This window comes from Accipiter gentilis, chromosome Z (genome assembly GCF_929443795.1).
Source record: "Accipiter gentilis chromosome Z, bAccGen1.1, whole genome shotgun sequence".
NCBI lineage: Eukaryota > Metazoa > Chordata > Aves > Accipitriformes > Accipitridae > Astur > Astur gentilis.
Window position 1 is genome coordinate 50,018,714 of NC_064919.1, and position 21,532 is coordinate 50,040,245.

The 21,532-nt window shown below is 40.1% G+C and overlaps 1 protein-coding gene across 2 annotated transcripts in view; it reads left to right on the forward strand.

Moving 5' to 3' along the window:
* PCSK5 (proprotein convertase subtilisin/kexin type 5) overlaps positions 1 to 21,532 on the forward strand; it is a 256,599-nt gene that overhangs the window by 42,675 nt on the left and 192,392 nt on the right. For both annotated transcript variants that reach the window (XM_049795548.1, XM_049795547.1), the window contains exon 3: positions 7,374 to 7,487. In XM_049795548.1, coding sequence (XP_049651505.1) covers positions 7,374 to 7,487 — 114 coding nt within the window. The remainder of the gene's footprint in view (positions 1 to 7,373; positions 7,488 to 21,532) is intronic.

Genomic DNA, 21,532 nt, shown 5'->3' on the forward strand with positions numbered 1-21,532 from the left:
GCTACTTTACCCAACTGCCTTCATCTGTTTTTATGGTGCAAACTGGCTGCTGCTACTGTGAGTCAGAGAATACTGATGGGTTAGGAAAATAGCCTGGTGCTCAATTATAATTTTAAAACCCCACAAAATTCTTCTTAAGCTGAATAGTCCAACTTTTGGGGGTCTCACTTTTGTGACTCTGCACTTGGACAGCAGGAGGTGTGCCAACAGTCTTAGTCACCCCCTTCTCCATTCCTGAGTAATGGCTTGGGTCTCAGTTGTTCAGTAACCAGGATATGGCCCTTCGGTATTGGTATATCCTCCCACACACTTTAATCTAAAATTTATTGACTTTTTGTTTTCATTACAATGTGAGATGCAAAAAGAGAGTGTTGTCAAATGATGTACTTAAGTAGAGCTTGTGTCACAGAAAATTTCCTGATGGGACAACTAAGGTTTTTGTTAGAATCACAGAATCACAGAATGGTTTGGGTTGGAAAGGACCTTAAAGATCATCTAGTTCCGACACTCCTCCCATGGGCAGGGACACCTTCCACTAGACTACATTGCTCAAAGCCTCATCCAGCCAGGCCTTGAACACTTCCAGGGATGGATCATCCGCACCCTCTCTGGGCAACTTGTTCCAGTGCCTCACCACCCTCACAGTAAAGAACTTCTTCCTGACATCTAATCTAAATCTACGCTCTTTAAGTTTAAAGCCATCACCTCTTGTCCTATCACTACATGCCCTTGTAAAAAGTCCTTCTCCAGATTTCTTGTAGGCCCCCTTTAGGTACTGGAAGATCACTATAAGGTCTCCCTGGAACCTTCTCTTGTCCAGGCTGAACAGCCCCAACTCTCTGAGACTGTCCTCATAGGGGAGGTGCTCCAGACCCTGATCATCTTCATGGCCCTCCTCTGGCCCCACTCAAACAGGTCCATGTCTTTCTTACGCTGGGTGCCCCAGAGCTGGACGCAGTACTCCAGGTGGGGTCTCATAAGAGTAGAGTAGAGGGGGAGAATCACCTCCCTCGACATGATAACCACAGTTCTTTTGACACAGCCCAGGATACAGTTGACTTTCTGGGCTGTGAGCACACATTGCTGGCCCATGTTCAGTTTTTCATCCACTAATACCCCCAAGTCCTTCTCTGCAGGGCTGTTCTCAACCCATTCTCTGCCCAGCCTGTATTTGTGCTTGGGATTGCCCTGACCCATCTGCAGGACCTTGCACTTGGCCTTGTTGAACTTCATGATGTTTGCACAGGGCCACCTCTCAAGCCTGTCAAGGTCCCTCTGGATGGCATCCCTTCCCTCTAGACTAGGAACTGTAACAATTTTCCTCCTATGGCCTTTCTGGGTCAAGCACAGTCTCATGTTTTATCTGAGAGTGCCAGCCTCACTCCTGTCCTTTTCCAGCTGGGTCTATCAGAACTCACATGTATGTGTGTGTTGAGGGTCTTTAGGCAAGTGACAAATGAAATGTGCCAGATGCAGCATGAGACCATCCCCACAGAGAGGAAGGATGCTCGCCCAGAGCAATTTCTCTGTAGACAAACTCCAAGTAAAAGTGCTGCAATGCTGTCCAGTGCTAGCTTTCCACATGATGAGTGTTGCCCCTTTTGCAGATCTGTCCTAGCTCCATACACATTCACTGCTTGCTTGGTGATACTTCCATGTCCCCTATCTGAGTTTTCTCTCTCTTTTTCTCTTTAATCTGTAGAGTCCCTGGGGCACCTGCTCTCTTGTTATCTGAGCAGGAATTTCTAATTTATTCTTACATGTGTACAACAGATTGAGGTAAATGATGGCAGTACAAGGGATAAAGCCATGATTACATATGGGAGTGGGACCTTCAGCAACTCATCTTCACAGACTGAAGACCCCACAACTTCATGTTTAATTCTGCAACATAAAAATCATAGATACTGGTATGAAATGTGTAACCTACCTCAGGGTTAGGGTGAGGTTTTTCCCCGTGCATGTTTTCCTCAAAATGGAAAGATTGTACCTTCAGCTTGCCTGCAACTTCTGCTTTATAGTAATGGCATTTTTACATACTGGACTTGACACATTTTTAATCAATTTGAAAATGTCTATTCAAGCAGACCCTCTCATGATCTATTTGAAAAAGTTCCCTTTCACAAGAATGTCTGGTGTTTGTATGTTAAAAATCACACTGCTTTCATAAATTGGTGGATTTTTTTTTTCCAGCATCTTAATTCTTTTTCCATTTTTCAAACTTTTTTTTCACAGTTTATTACACTGGAGGAGGTCTTACTGCAGCATACTTACATGGGGCTCCTTTCCCAAGAATTCTATTGAATCAATGAGAGTGAAAATGGTAGAAAGTAGTTTTGTTTCACACAGAGATAACTTTTCATTATAATTTTTAGCACTTAAAGAGAATAAAAGAGTGGTATGTTTGAATTAGCTCAGAGGAGCTTTTATGCCATAGCACTGTTCCATGCAGGTCTGTGAAGAAGAGCTGCATCGTGCATAGAACAACTCTGTGAGTGCTGAAGTGAGGAGACTGGAAATGGTGATTTTTTTTAAATAGTTTGGTCTCCAATCTGGCTTGGCTTTGATTTCTAGACATTCAGGAAATGGAACTTTCGAAGCTGAAGTCAATGGGAAAATGTGCACTGTTCCCCCTCAGTAAGTGTGACTTTATGGAAATGTTAAAATGCACCTCATTGTTTGCATAGAGTCTCCTTTTGGCAAGAAACGGGAATCTGTATAATCAATTACACCAGAGATTTTCCTTCAAGACCTTTGGGTTAGAAAGTGTGGACACTTTTTAAAAGAAAATATTTTTATACAAATGAGCTCTTTTAATACAGAATCAAACAAATCCAAGATACAGCAGGCATTTGACAGTGATATGTGGATGACTACCCATAAAATAATCAAGGGAAATATATGTCAGAATACTAAAATAACTGCTGAGTCTTGACCTTGTGTTCATTAATGTAACTCAGTGATCGCACAATGTAATTTAAACTGGCAAATTTTTTTGTTCACTTATTAGAGAAAAAAACCAAACCCTATGGTTCAGTGGAGTAAGCTATTCTATTTATATAGCAGTGATATTTTCTGTAAACCAGATTTTATGCACTGACTTCTCAGATGAGAAAATTGTCTTCCTGTGATTTTTTAAATTATGTTCTAGATGGCTGTATCAGTACATCCTCAAAATAAAGTCAGTTAATAAGCATATCTCAGCATAAGGTGTTTGCTAAAAATCTTCCAGACAAGGCTATAATCAGGGCTGTGATCAGGCATGTTGTGATGTTTTAGGTTACTCCATCTAGTATCCTGCACTGCCTCCCTTGTAGCAGTGCAGTCACTGACTGGGAATGGTAATTTTAATTTACTCCTTTCACTGATGTGGATATCTGTAGTGCACAAAGTGAGTCCTCATATTTTACAGTGGGTTTGTCTAGTTTGGAGAAAAGGAGGCTGAGGGGCGACCTCATTGCTCTCTGCAGCTTCCTGAGGAGGGGACATGGAGTGGGAGGTGCCGATCTCTTCTCCCTGGCATCCAGTGATAGGACGTGTGGGACTGCTTCAAAGCTGCACCAGGGGAGGTTTAGACTGGACATTAGGAAGCATTTCTTTACCGAGAGGGTGGTCAAACACTGGAACAGGCCTCCTAGAGAGGTGGTGATGCCCCATGGCTGTCAGTGTTGGACATTTGGACAATGCCCTTAATAATATGCTTTAACCTGGTCAGCTCTGGAGCGGTAAGGCAGTCAGACTAGATGGTTGTTGTAGGTTTCTTCCAACTGAAATGTTCTGTTCTGTGCTATTCCATTCCATTTAATTATTAGAGAGCTACCTGCTTCCTATACACATACTCAGGCAAACATGCCATTTACCCTGCCCTGAATTTGTATGAAATCAAATGGCTATTTTACTTACAGTAATTTTATGCATACATAAAATTGTCATTAGGTCTTATGGGAAGACAAGAAATTATGTTTCTTTTTCTGGCTTTGGATCTGATCATGCAGTCTGCACAGCCCTTCTGCAAAATTACTCTTTCATATGTTTTCCCTAACTTTGCTAGGAGCTGAGGAAATAGGAATTATGGACAACTTCTAGCATGTAATAGGAGCAGGCCCTGCAACAGATACATAACCTGAAGTACAGTCGCTTACTTTTTTGTTAAAAGGCATTAGATAAGATACACAAAAATATTTATCCATACCTCACTAAAATCTAACCATCTACTATACTACAGGCTCGCATATTAACTCAGATGGCACTAGCTCTTGTACAAATATATGCATGTACACAAATACCCACATATATACAAAATTCTTTATGTGTCAGATTATTGTTCCAATAAACTGGAATTGTGCAGTGACACAGTGTTTATGATTGTTTGGACTAAATAACTGTCTGAAACGTGTTCTCATTAATGTTGTCTGGAGTAAAAGAAACAGAGAAAAGGAATTAATTGGGCATTTTATTGAGTCATCAATATATGCATGTATCAGTCTGCAGAAGAACTATGCTGTCTTTATGTTTCAATCTCTTTAATGGTCAGCAGATATTTGCAGATGAATAGGCAGTAAATAAATGGAGACAACATATTTTCACAGTGAATAGTAAAGAGTTTTGCAATATGTCTTGTCAAGAAAACCGTTTTCATTTATCTATATAGAAATGGTATTAGGTTGTTGAAGTTCAGCTTGAACTTGTGTATTGCGCAGGCTCCTGGAATATTTTACACTCTTCTGGCTCCATTTACAAAAGAAAGTGTTTTTTCAAAAACTTCTCACAGTTGCTCATAGTAGTTCTTATAGGAGCCTTGATGCACAGGAGTCCCTAATGCCAAACTAGATGCCCTGGGTCTCTGATTTACAGGTCCTTTGGACAATAGTAGTGTTGGTGACTACCTTCTTCCATTAATGTGCATGCATCTAAATCAGAGGTAGCAGTGGTAGAAAGTTTAATCCTCTTCTGCCGAGTCTATCTCATTGTTTTTTTCTTTGTGGACACTTTTACAACACTATCACACCCTCAGATTGTGTTGGTGGCAGGCATTTGTAACTCCTCCTTGCAGACTCAAGATGTGAATAGGTTTACAGCATAGAAACCTGACACCCCTCACTCAGCTGAAAATGTATCTAGCACTGAGACCCAAATCTCATAATAAGGCTTGGAAGGTGTTTCTGTATAAAGCCCTGAAAACCATGGCTGCTTATTCAGACCTGTTGAAGCTTTTTTGTTATTGTTTGAAAAATACTAGGAATTGAAGAGAGGTCCATGATCTATGGCAATCCAGGCAGCTGCAAAGTCAGAGATCAAATAGGATGTAGGATGCCTTTCAGTTGGCTTCAGATGTGTTGGGAGGTCTGGGCTACCTGCAAGGAAAGAAACTTTGAAGAAAAACAAGCTTCTGTTGTGAGGGTCTGGAAAAGAAAGCATATATTAGCAGCAAGTGACAAGGAAGTAAGTTTCATTATAAGTCAGTTATAAATCAGCCTTTTTTGTGGAGGAGATATCTAGTTAAGAGGGTTGTTGATCCCATTTTAAAGCAGCCATAAGGCTTAGTGCATACCAGAGTCCTTTGGCTCACCCTCCTTTGGCCTTTGCCCAGATGTGCTATGTGCATCTTACAGGCCTCCAGACTTTGTTACATCAAATGGCACCTGAGATTGATTAGCTGTCTCCTCCTGCTGAAAGGACCTCTGGATCCTGTAAGATCTGAAGGAGGCACTTTGCTCTCAGCTTCTCAGGAGGGTGTCCACCAAGATGCATTTTAGCCTCAGTTTAAAGAGGAGGACAGTAACCAGGAGAGAAGGGCACAGATCAAATTTCTCACTTCTCTTAGAAGTGGAAAGGGAACTATGATTGATTGTTCCTAGAAGACTTAACAGAGAAATGGGTTTCAGTGTGAACACTACCTAATAGTCTGTATTCTAAACTGCATGATTTCTCCTCTAGAAGAGTACTCTTGACCCTGAAGTTAACTCTTGGGAAGGGGAAGTATTCATTTCTTTTTTATAAAGAAAACCATGAAGCCATGCCAACCTCTATAAGGAATGTCCTAGGAATCCGCTCATGCTGAATTCAGGGATGTCTTCCTGTATTTTCATCTGACCAAGAAGTAGAGGCTAGAGTGGCATGGTAGAGGTGGTAGAGGTATGCAGGGGAAGGATCACAAACAAAACTTCTTTTAATGTCAATGGATCTATGTCTGTCTAAGGATTTGAAGCTGAGTTGTGGATGCACAGTAAAGAGATCAGCCTGCTAAGGGAAAACATTAATACCATCTCTGACAAGTAACAAAGAAATACGTGAGCTGAAAGTAAACTTCTTTTATATATTTCTGTGTTTGTGTGCATACAGAGATATTCATAAACAGCACAAATAAAAGGTGCAGAGTTGGCTGCTGGTAGGAAATGGCTGTCTTGCTTGGAGAGAGGTGAATTGAATTTTTATAGTTATATCCCATGAAACAATTCAGCAGAAATATGAGCTGCCAGGAAGCTAGGTGTGTGTAAATATAACTTGGGTTTCTCTGTGAATAGTTTATATTATTTTCATTTATAGAAACTAGGTCCCATTTAGAATAGCTAATGCAGAAATAACTGCAGAGTCCTGTCTGCTCTAGGGTTGATGTCACTTTTGGCATCGCCCTTTCTGGATGTGTCATGAATCTTTGAAGAGGTGTCAGACAGACAACAGAATTAGATTTTTAACCCCTATATTTATTTTTCTGTTTCAAGCTCTTCTGTTGTTGTTGTTGTAATTTGACCTGTTGCTCAGTACCCAGCTGTTTCTCCTGGGGGAGAACTTAGTATAAAACAAAAATTCCAGAGTACCTGGCTGAAAGAATCTTGACGAAGAGTCACTTTGCTAAAAATAATTTTGTTTTTTTTCACTCCAAGTGGTGCAGGTTATTTAGATATTGGTTAAGCAAAATGTTTGAATATGTTTCTGAATGTTTTTACTTTCAGGAACAGATTTAAATAAAAATTAAGAAAAAGAAACCAAACCACCACCCTCCATCAGAAATTTAATTAATTTCTCATTGTAATATACTGTTTTGTAAAAGTAATTAGTTTTATAAATTTGAAAGAGGCACTAGTCTAATAATGAAAAATAATAAAATAATAGCATTCAAAGGATGATAGCCAATGAAGTCCTTCTAGCAGGGGGTTTAAGTAGTTGTTCAGGGAGATTTGTAACACTAAATTGGACATATTCCTTAGTGAACAGTATGCCAAGGTGAGCTGTGCATTCCCACTGCCAAAATGAACTCTTTAACATGAAATATGTCTTGGACTATGGTAATGGGAAACTTCTCAAGATTTCACACATTTCTTGATAATCTCCACGGAACCCTAACACTTTCCATATGTTTTCCTGGTTGGCAGGTGGAGTGGATACAACAGCAGGTGGTTAAAAGAAGAATAAAGAGGGATTATAAACCTGGTGGTACCCAATCCACTTATTTCAATGATCCCAAGTGGCCAAGCATGTGGTATATGGTAAGTACATACAGGGTCATTGGCTCTGTTTCATGCTAGCGTTTAGGTGTCTGCTGTGATATTTTGAAAAGGGGCAGAATAGTATGTTCAGAAAAAGAAAATTTTGGGTTTTTTATGTAACTAATGAAGGTCTGTAAACGCCTCACAAGTATTATAAAGAATTCCCTGTGGGCCCTGCAATAGGAAATATTTATTAATGCATTCATTCATGAATGCTTCCTATTGCAAAATGTCTTGGGAATTACTTATTAGAGGATAAACTTTCAGCAATGAGAATGGAAAGAACTTAGCCACAATGTGAGAGCAGTGAAACCAGTTGTTTTCAATGTTCCCCATTCACTGTTTCCAACATCATTGTGATGTAAATGTCTTGTGTCCTGAAACAGGAGGAAAGATCCCCGAACACTGACTGTTTGATGTTATAATTACACTCTTTTTAGTAATGAACAATTGCATTGTTGAAATAGATGGATTGTTTCTACTCTTTCCTGTCTGACATGAATTGCATGTTTTCTGAGCAAAATTTTTTTTTTTTTTTTTTTTGACTGATAGTCAAACCTAAAGCCTGGAGTGAAACTTTTCTTTTCATGGTGTTTTTAAAAATAAAGTCATTTTGCCTAGGAAAGTGGAAATCATAGAATCTTAGAATAGTTCGTGTTGGACGGGACCTCTAAATGTCATCAAGTCCAACCCCCCTGCAATGCACGGGGACATCTTCAACTCAGGTCACTCAGACCCCTGTCCATCCTGACCTTGAATGTTTCCAGGGATGGGACATCTGTTCCAGAATATAACCACGCTCATTGTAAAAAATGTCTTCCTTATATCTAGTCTGAACCTACCCTCTTTTAGTTTAGAATGTTTACCCCTTGTCCTATCACAACAGGCCCTACTAAAAAGTCTGTCCCCATCTTTCTTATAAGCCCCCTTTAGGTACTGACATGCCGCTATAAGATCTCCCTTGGAGTCTTCTCTTCTCCAGGCTGAACAACCCCAACTCTCTGAGCCTGTCCTCATAGGAGAGGTGTTCCAGCCCTCTGATCATTTTTGTGGCCCTCCTCTGGACTCGTTCCAACAGGTCCATGTCTTTCCTGTGCTGAGGACTCCAGAGCTGAACACAGTACTCCAGAGCAGAGTAGAGGGGAAGAATCACCTCCCTCGACATGCTGGCCATGCTTCTTTTGATGCAGCCCAGGATATGGTTGGTTTTCTGGGCTGCAAGTGCACTTTGCAGGCTCATGTCTATTTTTCATCCACCAGTGAAATGAAAAGTTGTATTTATTAGGCAATGACTCCAGCTGACATGTCTCCATTTTGGCTGATAAAAGACTTGCTCTCTTTCTCTACTATCCTGTTTATGTAGTTCTAAAGCCCTACACGTTGTTTTCTCACTATGTCACCTATGTTGCTGACAGTGAGACACTCAGAAAGTTTTATAACTTGATAGATTGAATTGCTTCAGACAGAGAGGAGAATATGCCTTTCTGCCAGCAATATGTAAGATAATTTTACTGTAAGTAGATACTCTCTTTTCAGGTATTTTGTTACTTCCAAAGCATTAGTTTAGTATTTCAGGTGAATGAACAAGATTGTCCTAACACTGCTTTAAAAATATTTTGAAGTTTTTATTCATTTCATTTTGGCTTGTGATTCATTGTTGCACACACTGAAAAACAAAAAAATGTCATAGGTAATTTACAACTAACAGTAAACAGTTGCTGTTAGTAAAATCAGTCAGAAGTCCTTATCTTCATGGATATGAAGGGGGGACTTCAACTTTCCAGACATCTGCTGGAAATACAGCACAGCAGTGAGTAAACAGTCTAGGAGGTTCCTGGAGTGTGTGGAAGATTACTTCCTGACACAGCTGGTGGATGAGCCAACCAGGGGAGGAGCCTTGCTAGATCTGTTGTTTATGAACAGGGAAGGATTGGTGGGAGGTGTGGTAGTTGGAGGCCGTCTTGGGCTTAGCAACCAAAGTGACAAAATTTTCAATTCTTGGTGAGACAAAGAAGGTGGTCAGCAAAACCACCACTATGGACTTCCGGAGGGCTAACTTTGGCCTCTTCAAGGCACTGGTTGAGAGAGTCCCTTGGGAGACGGAACTGAGGGACAAAGGGGTCCAGGAGGGATGGACATTCTTTAAGAAGGAAATCTTAATGGCTCAGGACCAGGCTGTTCTCATGTGCTGCAAGTTGAACCGCTGAGGAAAATGACCGGCCTGGCTGAATGGGGAGCTTTTGCTAAGACTTAAGAAAAAAAGTAGAGTTTATCATCTCTGGAGGAAAGGGCGAGCAACTTGGGAGGAGTACGGGGATCTTGTTAGATCATACAGACAGAAAATTAGAAAGGCAAAAGCTCAGCTAGAACTAAATCTGGCCACTATTGTAAGGGACAACAAAAAGTCTTTTTACAAATATGTTAACAGTAAAAAGAATCCCAAGGAGAATATCTTTCCTTTAATGGATACAGAAGGGAACGTAGCAACCAGCGATGAGGAAAAGGCCGAGGTACTTAATGCCTTCTTTGCCTCAGTCTTTAATAGTGAGTCCAGTCATCGTCAGGGTACTTCACCCCTTGAGCTGGAAAGTAAGGATGAAGAGCAGAACATACCCCCCTTAATCCAGGAGGAAGTAGTTAGGGACCTACTACGCCATCTGGACACTCAGAAATCTATGGGACCTGATGGGATCAATCCAAGAGGACTGAGGGAACTGGCAGAGGTCCTTGCCAAGCCACTCTCTATCATCTATCAGCATTCCTGATCAACAGGGGAGGTCCCAGAGGACTGGAGGCTTGCCAGTGTGACTCCCATTTATAAGAAGGGTCGGAGGGAGGATCGGGGGAACTACAGGCCTGTCAGCCTGACCTCAGTACTGGGGAAGATTATGGAATGGTTTGTCTTGAGAGTGCTCACATGGCAAGCCCAGGATAAGAAGGGGATCAGGCCCAGTCAGCATGGGTTCATGAAAGGCAGGTCCAGCTTGACCAATCTGATCGTCTTCTTGACCAGGTGACCCGCCTAGTGGATGAGGGAAAGGCTGTGGATGTTGTCTTCCTTGACTTCAGCAAGGCCTTTGACACTGTCTCTCATGGCATACTCCTTCAGAAACTGGTGTCTCATGGCCTGGATAAGTGCACTCTTCACTGGGTGAAAAACTGGCTGGATGGCCAAGCCCAGAGGGTTGTGGTGAATGGGGTGAAATCCAGTTGGCGGCAGGTCACAAGTGATGTTCCCTAGGGCTCGGTGTTGGGCCCTGTTCTGTTTAATATCTTTATTGATTATTTGGATGAGGGGATTGAGCGCACCTTCAGCAAGTTTGCAGATGACACCAAGCTGGGAGGCAGGGTCGATCTGCTTGAGGGTAGGGAGGCCCTACAAAGAGATCTGGACAGGCTGGATCGATGGGCTGAGGCCAGTTGTCTGAAGTTCAACAAGGCCAAGTGCTGGGTCCTGCACTTGGGTCACAGCAACCCCATGAAGTGCTACAGGCTTGGGGAAGAGTGGCTGGAAAGCTGCCCAGCAGAGAAAGACCTGGGTGTGCTGTTTGACAGCCAGCTGAATATAAGCCAGCAGCGTGCCCAGGTGGCCAAGAAGGCCAACGGCATCCTGGCCTGTATCAGAAATAGTGTGGCCAGCAGGAGCAGGGAGGTGGTTGTTCCCCTGTACTCAGCACTGGTGAGGCCACACCTGAAGTACTGCATTCAGTTTTGGACCCCTCACTACAGGAAAGACATTGAGGTGTTGGAGCATGTCCAGAGAAGGGCAACCAAGTTGATGAGGGGCCTGGAGCACAAGTCTTATGAGGAGCAGCTGAGGGAACTGAGGCTGTTTAGTCTAGAAAAGAGGAGGCTGAGGGGACACCCTATCGCTCTCTACAACTACCCGAAAGGGGGTTGTAGAGAGGTGTGTGTTGGTCTCTTCTGTCAGGTGGCTGGTGATAGGATAAGAGGAAATAGGATAAGAGGAAATGGCCTCAAGTTGAGGCAAGGGAGATTTAGGTTAGATATTAGGAAAAAAAATCTTTACTGAGAGGGTTGTCAAACATTGGAATGGGCTGCCCAGGGAAGTGGTTGAGTCACCATCCCTGGAGATATTAAAAAAGCGAGTGGACAGGGTACTTCAGGACATGGTTTAGTGGGCATGGTTAATGGTTGGACTCGATGATCTTGAAGGTATTTTCCAACCTAAATGATTCTATGAATGATTCTATATATCATATGAGCATGTTGTCAGTCAGAAAGTCTAGTACCTTTGCTATTCAGTTTCCTGAATTCTTGTATTTTAATGACAGGCTAAGTAATAACTTTACTTCCAAAATTCCTCTTATTTTCATTAAAGAACTGTACTACTGGGTTTTCTTTTCCAATGGAAAAATTGTTCCATATTACTCTTTCTGAGCTATTGGAATCTATGCCTTTCAGGCAGTAACTCTTCTCACAGTAGAAATCTATTTCATTTCTGTTTAATCAGAGTACTGGGTTGATGTAGCTAAGGGGTTTTTTACCTGTTCACTGTCCACTTTCAAAACAGCTTTTATCCATAATGTAGCTCTTTTCAGTTGTTTGTGAAAGCTGTATTATTTTGGGTCATGCGATCATGGCAGGTCTTTTTCCCAGTTTATTGAAATGTGCGCTTCTCTGTCTCCTGTAATATGTGTGTTTATTCAGTGTGCCTATCCTATAAATATGTGCATAAGGTGATAGACAGATTCCAATAAATGGCAGTAGATTGTGATTGTGTCCTGCCAGTTCTCATTTTTAATTTTTTTTTTCCAGCATTTTTGATTGAAACTAAAAAAACAACTGATTTATGTTTAGGTAGTCTGCTGTTATTGCTACAGACTTTCAGCTCTGTGTTAGACTAAAAAGAGGGAGGCCAAATTTCAAGAGAATAATATTAGTCAAGCAAAAGCCCACTATATATTGTGTAGGATAGCTTATGTAATTTTCCTTCTCCTCCTAGATTTGTATAGAAGGTTTTTAGTGCCACCATAGCTTTTGGGTGGAACTAGATTAGTGGGGTGTTTTTTAACTGATGATAGATGCTTACAGCAGTTGCCTCTAATTTTGTTCAGGAAGATAGTGGTCTCCTATTTTTAAATCACTTGTGTTGCCTAGCCACACTGCTTCACAGCTGCCCCACAATTGCCAGTCTAAAACAGAAAGCACTTTAGGGCAGCAAATGGACTTTACTGTTTGTCTTGTACAACTTTCAGAGTATTGTCATTTCTATACCTGTGGAAGAAAGTCCTCACTTGCAGACCTTTTGGGAAGGGGCTGTTCCTGGCTGGTTGCATCTGCCTCTACTGAATAACTCTGTGTATTTGCAACATCTGTAGTGGTAGTGGTTTGATGACATTTTGTTGAGAGAGATCAGTAAAGTATTAGCTAGTACACTTATCTCAGCAGAGAGAATACCAAAAAATATGTGAATGGGTTGACTTCAGGACTGACTTGGGTCATTACCAGATATCCTCATGTGACTGTATTTGTGACTGTAACCGTAGCTACTTTTGTTAATCTTATTTACCCTTGTAAGTTGAAGGGGAAAAAAAGGAATTCCAGGCTAGTTAATGGTTTCAGTCATTGCTATGTCAGAAAGAGTTTTTTACGTTGCTGGCCACAGACATGTTATTGAGAAAGTAATAAAGTATTATCACGTACAGGTTTGTGTTTGGATTAATAAGTAACTTTGTTGTGGGTTAAGATTGATACCTTTGGCCGTTGAATTGGCATAATCTCTAACAGGGCCATAAAAGTAGCTCAGATTTGTTGACACAAGTCCTTTTATTCAAAGACTTTGTCAAGCAATATCTGATTGATGCTTTTCCTCCTTTCTTTTCACAAGTACCACCCCTTGTAATTGTCTGGGCAAGAAATATTACATTTTTATTTGCATGATATCCATGACAAGGAGTTACAAAGGGAATTCAGGCCTTCTTTCTCCTTTGGGCCATCACAAAGTTTAAAAGTATCTCTCAAGAGCTATTTTGTAAACAAAAGGTCTTTTTTAATCACTTCATTTTTCTCCATTTACTCTAAACACATTCCTAGAAAGAGCAGAGAGATTAGGAATATAGTTATTTAGCACCTTATGGTTCTTTGGAAGATGAAGCAGACAGAGCTTCTAGAGCCACTCATCACCTGAACAAGTACACTTGTACTTTTCATTACCAAGGAATTATCTATTAAGAATTTACAGCTTCTCATGCTTTCTAGTAACAAGGAAAAGGCAATTTTCTTCTGACTTCTCTCCCTCAAAGCAAGGAAAGTTGGAAAAAAACCCCAACTGCTTTATCATGACCTCTGAATCTTGAGGCATCTGTGCTTAAGAGCAAAATAGAGTATTTTTATAGATGAAGTAACATGTGAAACTTCCCCTGTTCAACTGTTATTCGAAACTGAGCTACACAATTGGGTGCAGCTTGCTCAGAATGAACTGATATCAAAGAAATAAAATCAAAGGGAAGGATGGTCCCTGGTTAACATCCTTTCCAAATTTTGAGTCAGGAGAGAGCTAAGTTCTGTATGCCATCCCCAGAACTCAGCTATCTTTGTATCATCGTGTTCTATCTAATAAGTTTCTTCTCTTTCATTGACATTGACAAAATAACCTGTTTGTCAACTGCATGAACTATATACAATCAGTTTGCATAACTAAAAGAGGTCAAAGTCAACCCTGAAGCTCTATTGCTATCTGAAACTGTTTTACCTAACTTGTAATAACAACAAACAGTGTCTTTGGAATGATCAAGGGGACTTTGTGCCGAACCAATTTCACTTTACATGCCAGTTGGTTTAATGAATTTCCTCATCTTGCCTGCATGGAAAAATGTTCATAAAAACTAGAGCAGATAAATATACAAAAAAACCCCAACAAAACAAAACAACAACAAAAAAAAAACCCAAACCACAAAGATGTGGTTAATATAACTAACTTTGACTTTAATAGACTTCAGTCACAAGGCTCTCCTTGCTGACCATTTCTTTTTGCTCCCCACTTCAGAAGAGCTTCATAGTGGTCAGCTGAAACTGGAATCACATGGGCACACAAGCACAGCTTGCTGCAGCTGTAACCTAGCTCTGCTGTGATGCTGGGCTCCATTGCATATTTTTTTAAAATAGACTGTAACTGCAGGCAATTAATTTAGCCATTGTTTATTTTTTAACAAACCATTGTTAGACTACAAAGACACTGACTATGTCTTTGCAGTTTGTTCAGACAGGCACAAGTCTTTTTCAACAGCGATCAAGGATAATCCTCTCCAGTACTGCTATCATCCCTTCTATTTTTAATAATAATTGCTGGTGCTGACAGGATTCTTTAATTTGGAGAAGTTTCCACTTACTACCAGGTTCTTCCCACTCTGCATGGCCTAGTTTCTGCTAGCCAGGAATTGAACATATAATAGGATATTTCTGTGTTACTGAGAGTTTACTGGATGAGAAGTATGATGTTTTGAGATGTGAGGGTGGCAGGAGGAGCATTGTCCTGTTAGAGCACCTAAGAATAAATGCGATAGTTAAAGTGTATAAGCTAACTGTTTTCTTATCACTGGATGCCACTTCGTCAGAGAAAGACGAAATACGTATCCAGAGGTTACACCTTATAGTTGGAGAAGGTATGGCCCTGTCAGACAGAAACAGGGGAAAGCTGGAACTTCCATTGCAGTAAATCACTGGGGCAAGATGGTATTCCTCTGAGAAACTACAGCATAAAATAACTAAGCTACTGACAAAAATAAATAATAACTTTTAAAATGGTGTTATAATCAGAGAATAAGCTATCAAGGGTCTCTGAAATGCATACTTGGGAGACATCCTGAAAATTTTTATGGCAGTGAAACTTACCAGAGAACATAGGGAAATAGCTGACAATATCACTGAAGTTGTAAAGCACAGCAAGAAGTGGAACATGGAAACTTGCCTGTCAGCTTCTCAGACAGAAAACTGGTGAGAGAGTCACATTCATAAGCTTCTTGGTATAGAGGAAGGATACCAGCTATTACATATCTAAACAAAAGAAAATGCTGTCTTTTAATTGTCATTGCTAAACACATCCCACACCAACATAAAGTATAATTCAAAGCCTCACTGAAGTAAAACATTTGTTTTGTTTTATATGTATCTTAGGTGCACAGTGATGTCAGCTCACCTTGTGTCTTAAATAATTTTAAGGTCTGGTTTTGCTGTTGATCTGTACAAATCAAGTAGTTCCTCTTCTGAAAATTATTTTCCTTTTTCAGAATCTCTTTCTTTTTCTCAGCCTTTGTTATTTTCTCTTCATATTTATGCCTCATTATTCCTTCTTTCTAGACAAAAAACGTGCTTTGGGAGAGTAGGTGGAAGACAAAATGCATTTGGAGGAGTGCTAAAAGCAGATGACTTCACAGTCTTCTGTTTGGAACCCAAAAGAAGGGCTTTTGTAAAGCTGCACTGAACATCTCCATAGTCTGCTAGTTTCCTCTGAGAGGTAGCAATATAATAGAAAAGGACTATAAGACACTATAATTTATGTAGTCTTTTTAAAAATAAGAAAAACATATCAGGTAAATATAATGCACTTCAGTTGCTGAAAAACTCAAATTTTCTTACAAAACTTCTGAAAAGATACTCTAATAGAAAACTGTAAACCTAAGAAAAGGTACAATGCCTGGCTGTGCTGTTTCTCCAGCTGCTTATATTATCATTTAGCTCTGGGGGCTTTTGGAAGAGCATTTCCAATTTCCAAAACTGGACTGAAAGGACCGGCAGATGTACAAATGCAAAGTGTTTTAGGGGATTCAAGGTGGAAGAGGTTTATAGCAGTGCCATCAGGGCACAGTGAAACTAGGTGACTGAGCCACAGTGGAAACTAACATTTACAAATTACTTGGTGAGTAATACTTAGTGAATTACTTGGATGAGACAGCTGTATAAAATTCTTGCACAATTACAGGTATAGTGTGATGCTACTGAGATTTCTGGAAAGCTGTTGAAGATAAAAGTCTTGCTGAGAAGCTTAACTCATATTTATCAGTCATCCTTTTATATTTGCAGTGTAAGATTCTGGTATAGACAGATGAAATATAGTTTATGCTGCAATTGAGAGCAGTCCATGCAGACTGATGAGATCTGGATTAGTTGCATCTAGGGCTGGCTGCCTTGAGCTCTGATGCTGAAACCAAAACCCAGGAAAAATCACTTACTTTTCACTTTCAGTGAGGACTGTGAAGTCAGCATCATTGCTTTGAGCTTCAGTGCAGGGTCTGTTGAACCAGCTTACTTTGTTTCTTCAGAAAACTCCTCCAGTATGCTACATAGTGCTCTCCAGCTATATTTGTGAGCTCCCCAGTGAGCCATACTAGCATTCACAGGGAGGAACAGACACTCCCGGTCTGACACAGCATAGTTGACTCTGGATGGCAGCCAGAATGGGGCTAATAAGCCTTTATCAGCAGTGAGTAATGCTAGTCACCTAAGGTCCTGTAGCCATGAAATAAGTGAAGAGTTAGACAGGGCAGTTGCCTCCCTTATGCTGCTGATGAGATCTGTAGGGAGCTGGCTTATCTTGTGCCTCTCTTCCAACTCCAGGTGCAAGTGGCAGAGCAGAAAAAATGATTTTACGTCCCTGGCCTGGCCCTTAATGAGGTCAGCTAAGGTGAGTGGGGCTGTGGAAGGAGGCAGTGGGGTCAAAGGAAGGAGTGACAGGCGCCTGATGACACAGGCTGGAGAGAGGCAGAGGGAGAACGAGAGGTCACACTGGGTCCAAGTACAAGCCCAGGTACAGGGGAGACAGAATTTGGGACAGAATTTCATCTCCCACGTGCTAACACCACAGCAGATGAATATGTGTCACCCTCCTTTACAACCTTCTAAAAATTATTTCCTGCCCACCTATGCCAGGAATTGGCAGCTAAGGAAAAAACTCAGTCTCTTTTTATTGCCCTACCAAGAATTGTTCTTCTTCCGTCTGTGCAGTGGAAGCCAAATCATTGTTCTTTCTGAGGTGGCATGGCATGCTTGTAAGTGTTTTGCATATTTTGTAACTTGGTTTGGTTATTGCATGCACTTTTTCTGGTGGTTTTTTTTGTTGTTGTTGGTTTTTTTTATTGCATGAGAAGATCAAGCTTTTAGTGTTTAGAAAGTTAAGAAGATGATCTATGACTTAACTTCAGTGGAAGTGCTGCTAGAGAGACTCAAACTGCCTGTCAAAACATTATCTTGCAAATCTGTATGAGGAAACACACCTCTTGTTCTTTGTGGAGAATGTAGAACTAGTAACATAAGGTCAGGCAATACACAATTTGACTTAAATTCGTTTCCTGTTGGAAGACAACAACATACTTCAAGTAATCAAAAACCTGTAGAAGTGGATTTATCCTTATTTACTGGAAAGATAGTATTAGTGCTGCTAGTTTAGGAAGATTAACAAATAATTTAAAGACAGAATGACCAGATAGGCTACTTGATTTGTTCCTCTGTGACATTCAGTTCTGACTTCCAGATAAGCAGCCCTGGAAGTGCCCAGGGAACACAAAACAGAAACCAGCACTGTTCAGGTGTTGTACCAGCATTTTCACTGAACCAAGAAGCAGCAATACTGAAATCATTGCCATACTTGCTTTGGGAGAGATTTTCCTGAGTGTCAGAGATTTGGTAATAAATCACACAGCGATAGCACACATTCCTTTGCCTATTTCCTACAGTGATTTTATCTTCAGAGGGAGAGTGTCCACTCTTATTTTATCTTTCAAGAATTTTTTTGAAATGAAGGTTTTTTTCTGGGCAACAACTGAGTCGCATTAAGAAACTGCAGGTACTTTTCTGTATAATGTCATTTGTGAAATATCATTTGTGTATAATTTTGTGTTTTTCTGAACTGCCTTTTTCTAACTAGTTTCTGCAATTAGTAAGGAAATCATAGTGCCACGAAATCTTTTCTAATGAGGTATAAGTATCTGCCTTTACCTTTAGTTCAAAATAAACATATAATAAATTGTATGGAATACAAATGGATATAAAATTGCTAAATTCAACAACTGTAAAGTGTGCCATACTGGGGCACAATTTGGTGTATTTTAGTTTTTAGCTGTCATAGCACTTCAGCAGGAAACACATTCACGTATATACAGAGGTACATACTTATCTGGAAGTACACTTTTTCTCTTTTCAAAGGAGAATGAATTTGCCTATCATTACTTTCTAAAAGCAGTTTTCCAAGAGCAACTGCTTAGTTAGCTGCCTACTTTTCAGATTTTTTTAAATAAAAATCAAGTAATATCAAATAGGAAAACAATTTTTTTTGTTGTGCAGTACTAAGTACTCTATTAATGTTACTGAAAAAAGGAAGAGGTAATTTAATGAATTGTAAAAAATAGTGCTTTGTTTCAAGCACTCACTTTATGTATTTTTTTTCTATTGTTTGCATACTAAAATTGCAGATACTTCAGGAAAGGAATTGCTAAATATTACATCTACTTAACTAATGTTTTATAGCTTTTATTCACATAAAGAACACTGTACAAACATCAGGAAGCCCAAAATGACCAGAAGTGCACAGCCACATTATAGAAGAATCAATTCTGAAGCTTGCCTGTCTTGTGGTCTGATTGCTAAAGAATGAACTGATGTAACATGTTCAGTTTGCCCTCATCAGAAGCAAACTCAAAACCTATGAGACTTGCATAAATTTCTGACACAAACAGTAGCTATATTACTTCTCAGTCAGGGAGCAAAAATTAGTGTTGTGCTTCCACAAGGCAATTTCCTAACTGTTCTGTACAGAGGAGAGCCTGATCTGTGTAGTGTCCATTGCAAAAGAGAGATTCCAGAACTGCTATTTAGCTCCAGGATATTTGGTCTCATACCAGTGTTTAAATATCATTATGCCCCTCTTTACTGAAGACAGATGTCATGTGATGCAGGATAGCATGAGAATGAGGACATCAAACTCCACCTTTCCTGATTCCTACATCCCTGCTCTAACGTGTCTTCCTATCACATGAGCAAATGTTGTAACTAAAATTACAAGTATGCAGAGGACCTTAGTTCTCGCTGACCATTTTTTGACCTTAATTCATGCTCCTTTTTCAACCATATTTAAACAAAACAACAACAACAACAACAACAACAACAACAAAACAAAAAAAATGTCCTCCTCTCCCCCCAGCAACCAACCAACCAACAAAAAAAAAAACAAACAGAGGAAGCAAACACATTTTGGATAGAGACTTCAATAAAGTGTGTTCTGCACCACTTCATTAGATGCAGGTCATCCTTCGCACTGCTTGTAGCTACTTCTAATGTCATGAAATCTCTGCTGTGACTTACATCTGCTGCTCAAGCACCATGAAGAGGATTTTTCTTCTAGCCAAACAAGAAACAGCAGAGGAGACTAAAAGTACAGCAAACTCTTATCAGTGCCATTTTGGAGAAAAGTCCAGGAAGTGTTTGCACATCTGCATGACTTTTAAATATAGTTTTGATGAAAATTAACTTAAATAAACTAAGTGATTATTTTGAACTCAGTTATTGAATACAGAGGACAAGCGCAAGGCCCCAAGTCTCAAAGAGAGCCAGTAGGGCTTTTTCGAAAATATGCCAATTCTAAGGTGTGGAGCAATACAGGCAACATCTGTGCTTGCTCTTTTGCTGTGGAGGTTATAAATTCTGCAAAAGGTTAAACACTGGCTGTTTTAAACTAAACTCATTTGCAGCAAACAGCAGAAATGCATGGCAGTCAGAGGGAGGAAGTGTGCAGGAGGGAGGAGCCTCAGCTCAAGAGGTGCAAGTGTGAATATTTTACGATATTGATAGCACTTTTGTCTTACCCTTTCCATTGCATTAGAGTCCACTAATCCATGAGTAGCATGCCATTTAAGTATATAATTGCCCTGTCTTTATCTATTTTATGTGAATTCCTAACAGAATAAAGGAAGTTAGTTTCAGTTTTGAAAACAATTCACAACTGTGTTAAAACCAAGTAGTAAAAGCACAGAAGCCTAAGGAGAGGCAGATATAAATATACATAAGAGAATAAACACTAATTATATAGTGGGGTTTTCCTCTTCTGTGTCTTTTGGATAAGGCAGTTTATTAATAAACAGTAAACTACTGCTTGGGAGATAGTGTTTTGGTTTTTATGAATATCAACTCCTGGTTACAAGATCACATTTGGGACCCAGGAATCCCATTTAGTAAAAAGTAAAGACAAGTTAAGCAAAGAAGAAATGTTTCTGAAGTTACAAAGAAGTTGAATAACTTCTCCTTTGTTCAACTTTCATGTACTCTTCCACATCCAGGTTTAATGTTGAATCAGAAGGAGACTTTTTTTCCTTGCAAGTCTCCTTGTCTGGCTGCAGGTAGGCTGTTGAGGAAAATTTGTTAAGTGCAAGCTTTCAGACACAGGGTTTGAATGCACTTTATATGATCCCAGCTGCTGAAACACTGAAATCCATATATCATTGATTAACTAAGTGCCCCATCTACATGAATTAAAATGTGGGTAGAGGAATTAATTAGAAAGTGTTACAGCCCTTACATCTTTCTAAGGAGTCGGTCTACTTACAGAAAACATGACTCTGGGAAAAGTCCCTGAAATCTTGTAGCCCACTGAATTTGTGTCTCAAGATTTCCTCAGACCTCTCATCTGATGATGAAGTTTCACAAGACACCAAAGACAAGCTCGAGGCTCTGTGTGTCACACCCTATGGCTTACAATATCTTTGCCCCCCAGCTTCTTAATCCTGTCCCCATCCCTTGCATCATCTTTTATGACTACCTGAACAGCAGACAAAAAAAATAAAGGAAGATGGAGCAGGATTAACTTTTCTGACAAGACTGCAAAGTTAGATTGGTTCAGCTTTCTTGAGGATCTTGACACTCAATTAAAGGTGTCTAGTCTCTAAGTTTTGATTCCATTATTAGGTGTATTTGCTATCTTCATATGGTTTTCCTTTTTAAAACATTGTATCCTGCAGTTTCCTACCACTCCAGACTGGTGAACTACCACATAGGAGGAGAAAAATATTGTGAAAGTGAAAGTATTCTTCTATTTTATG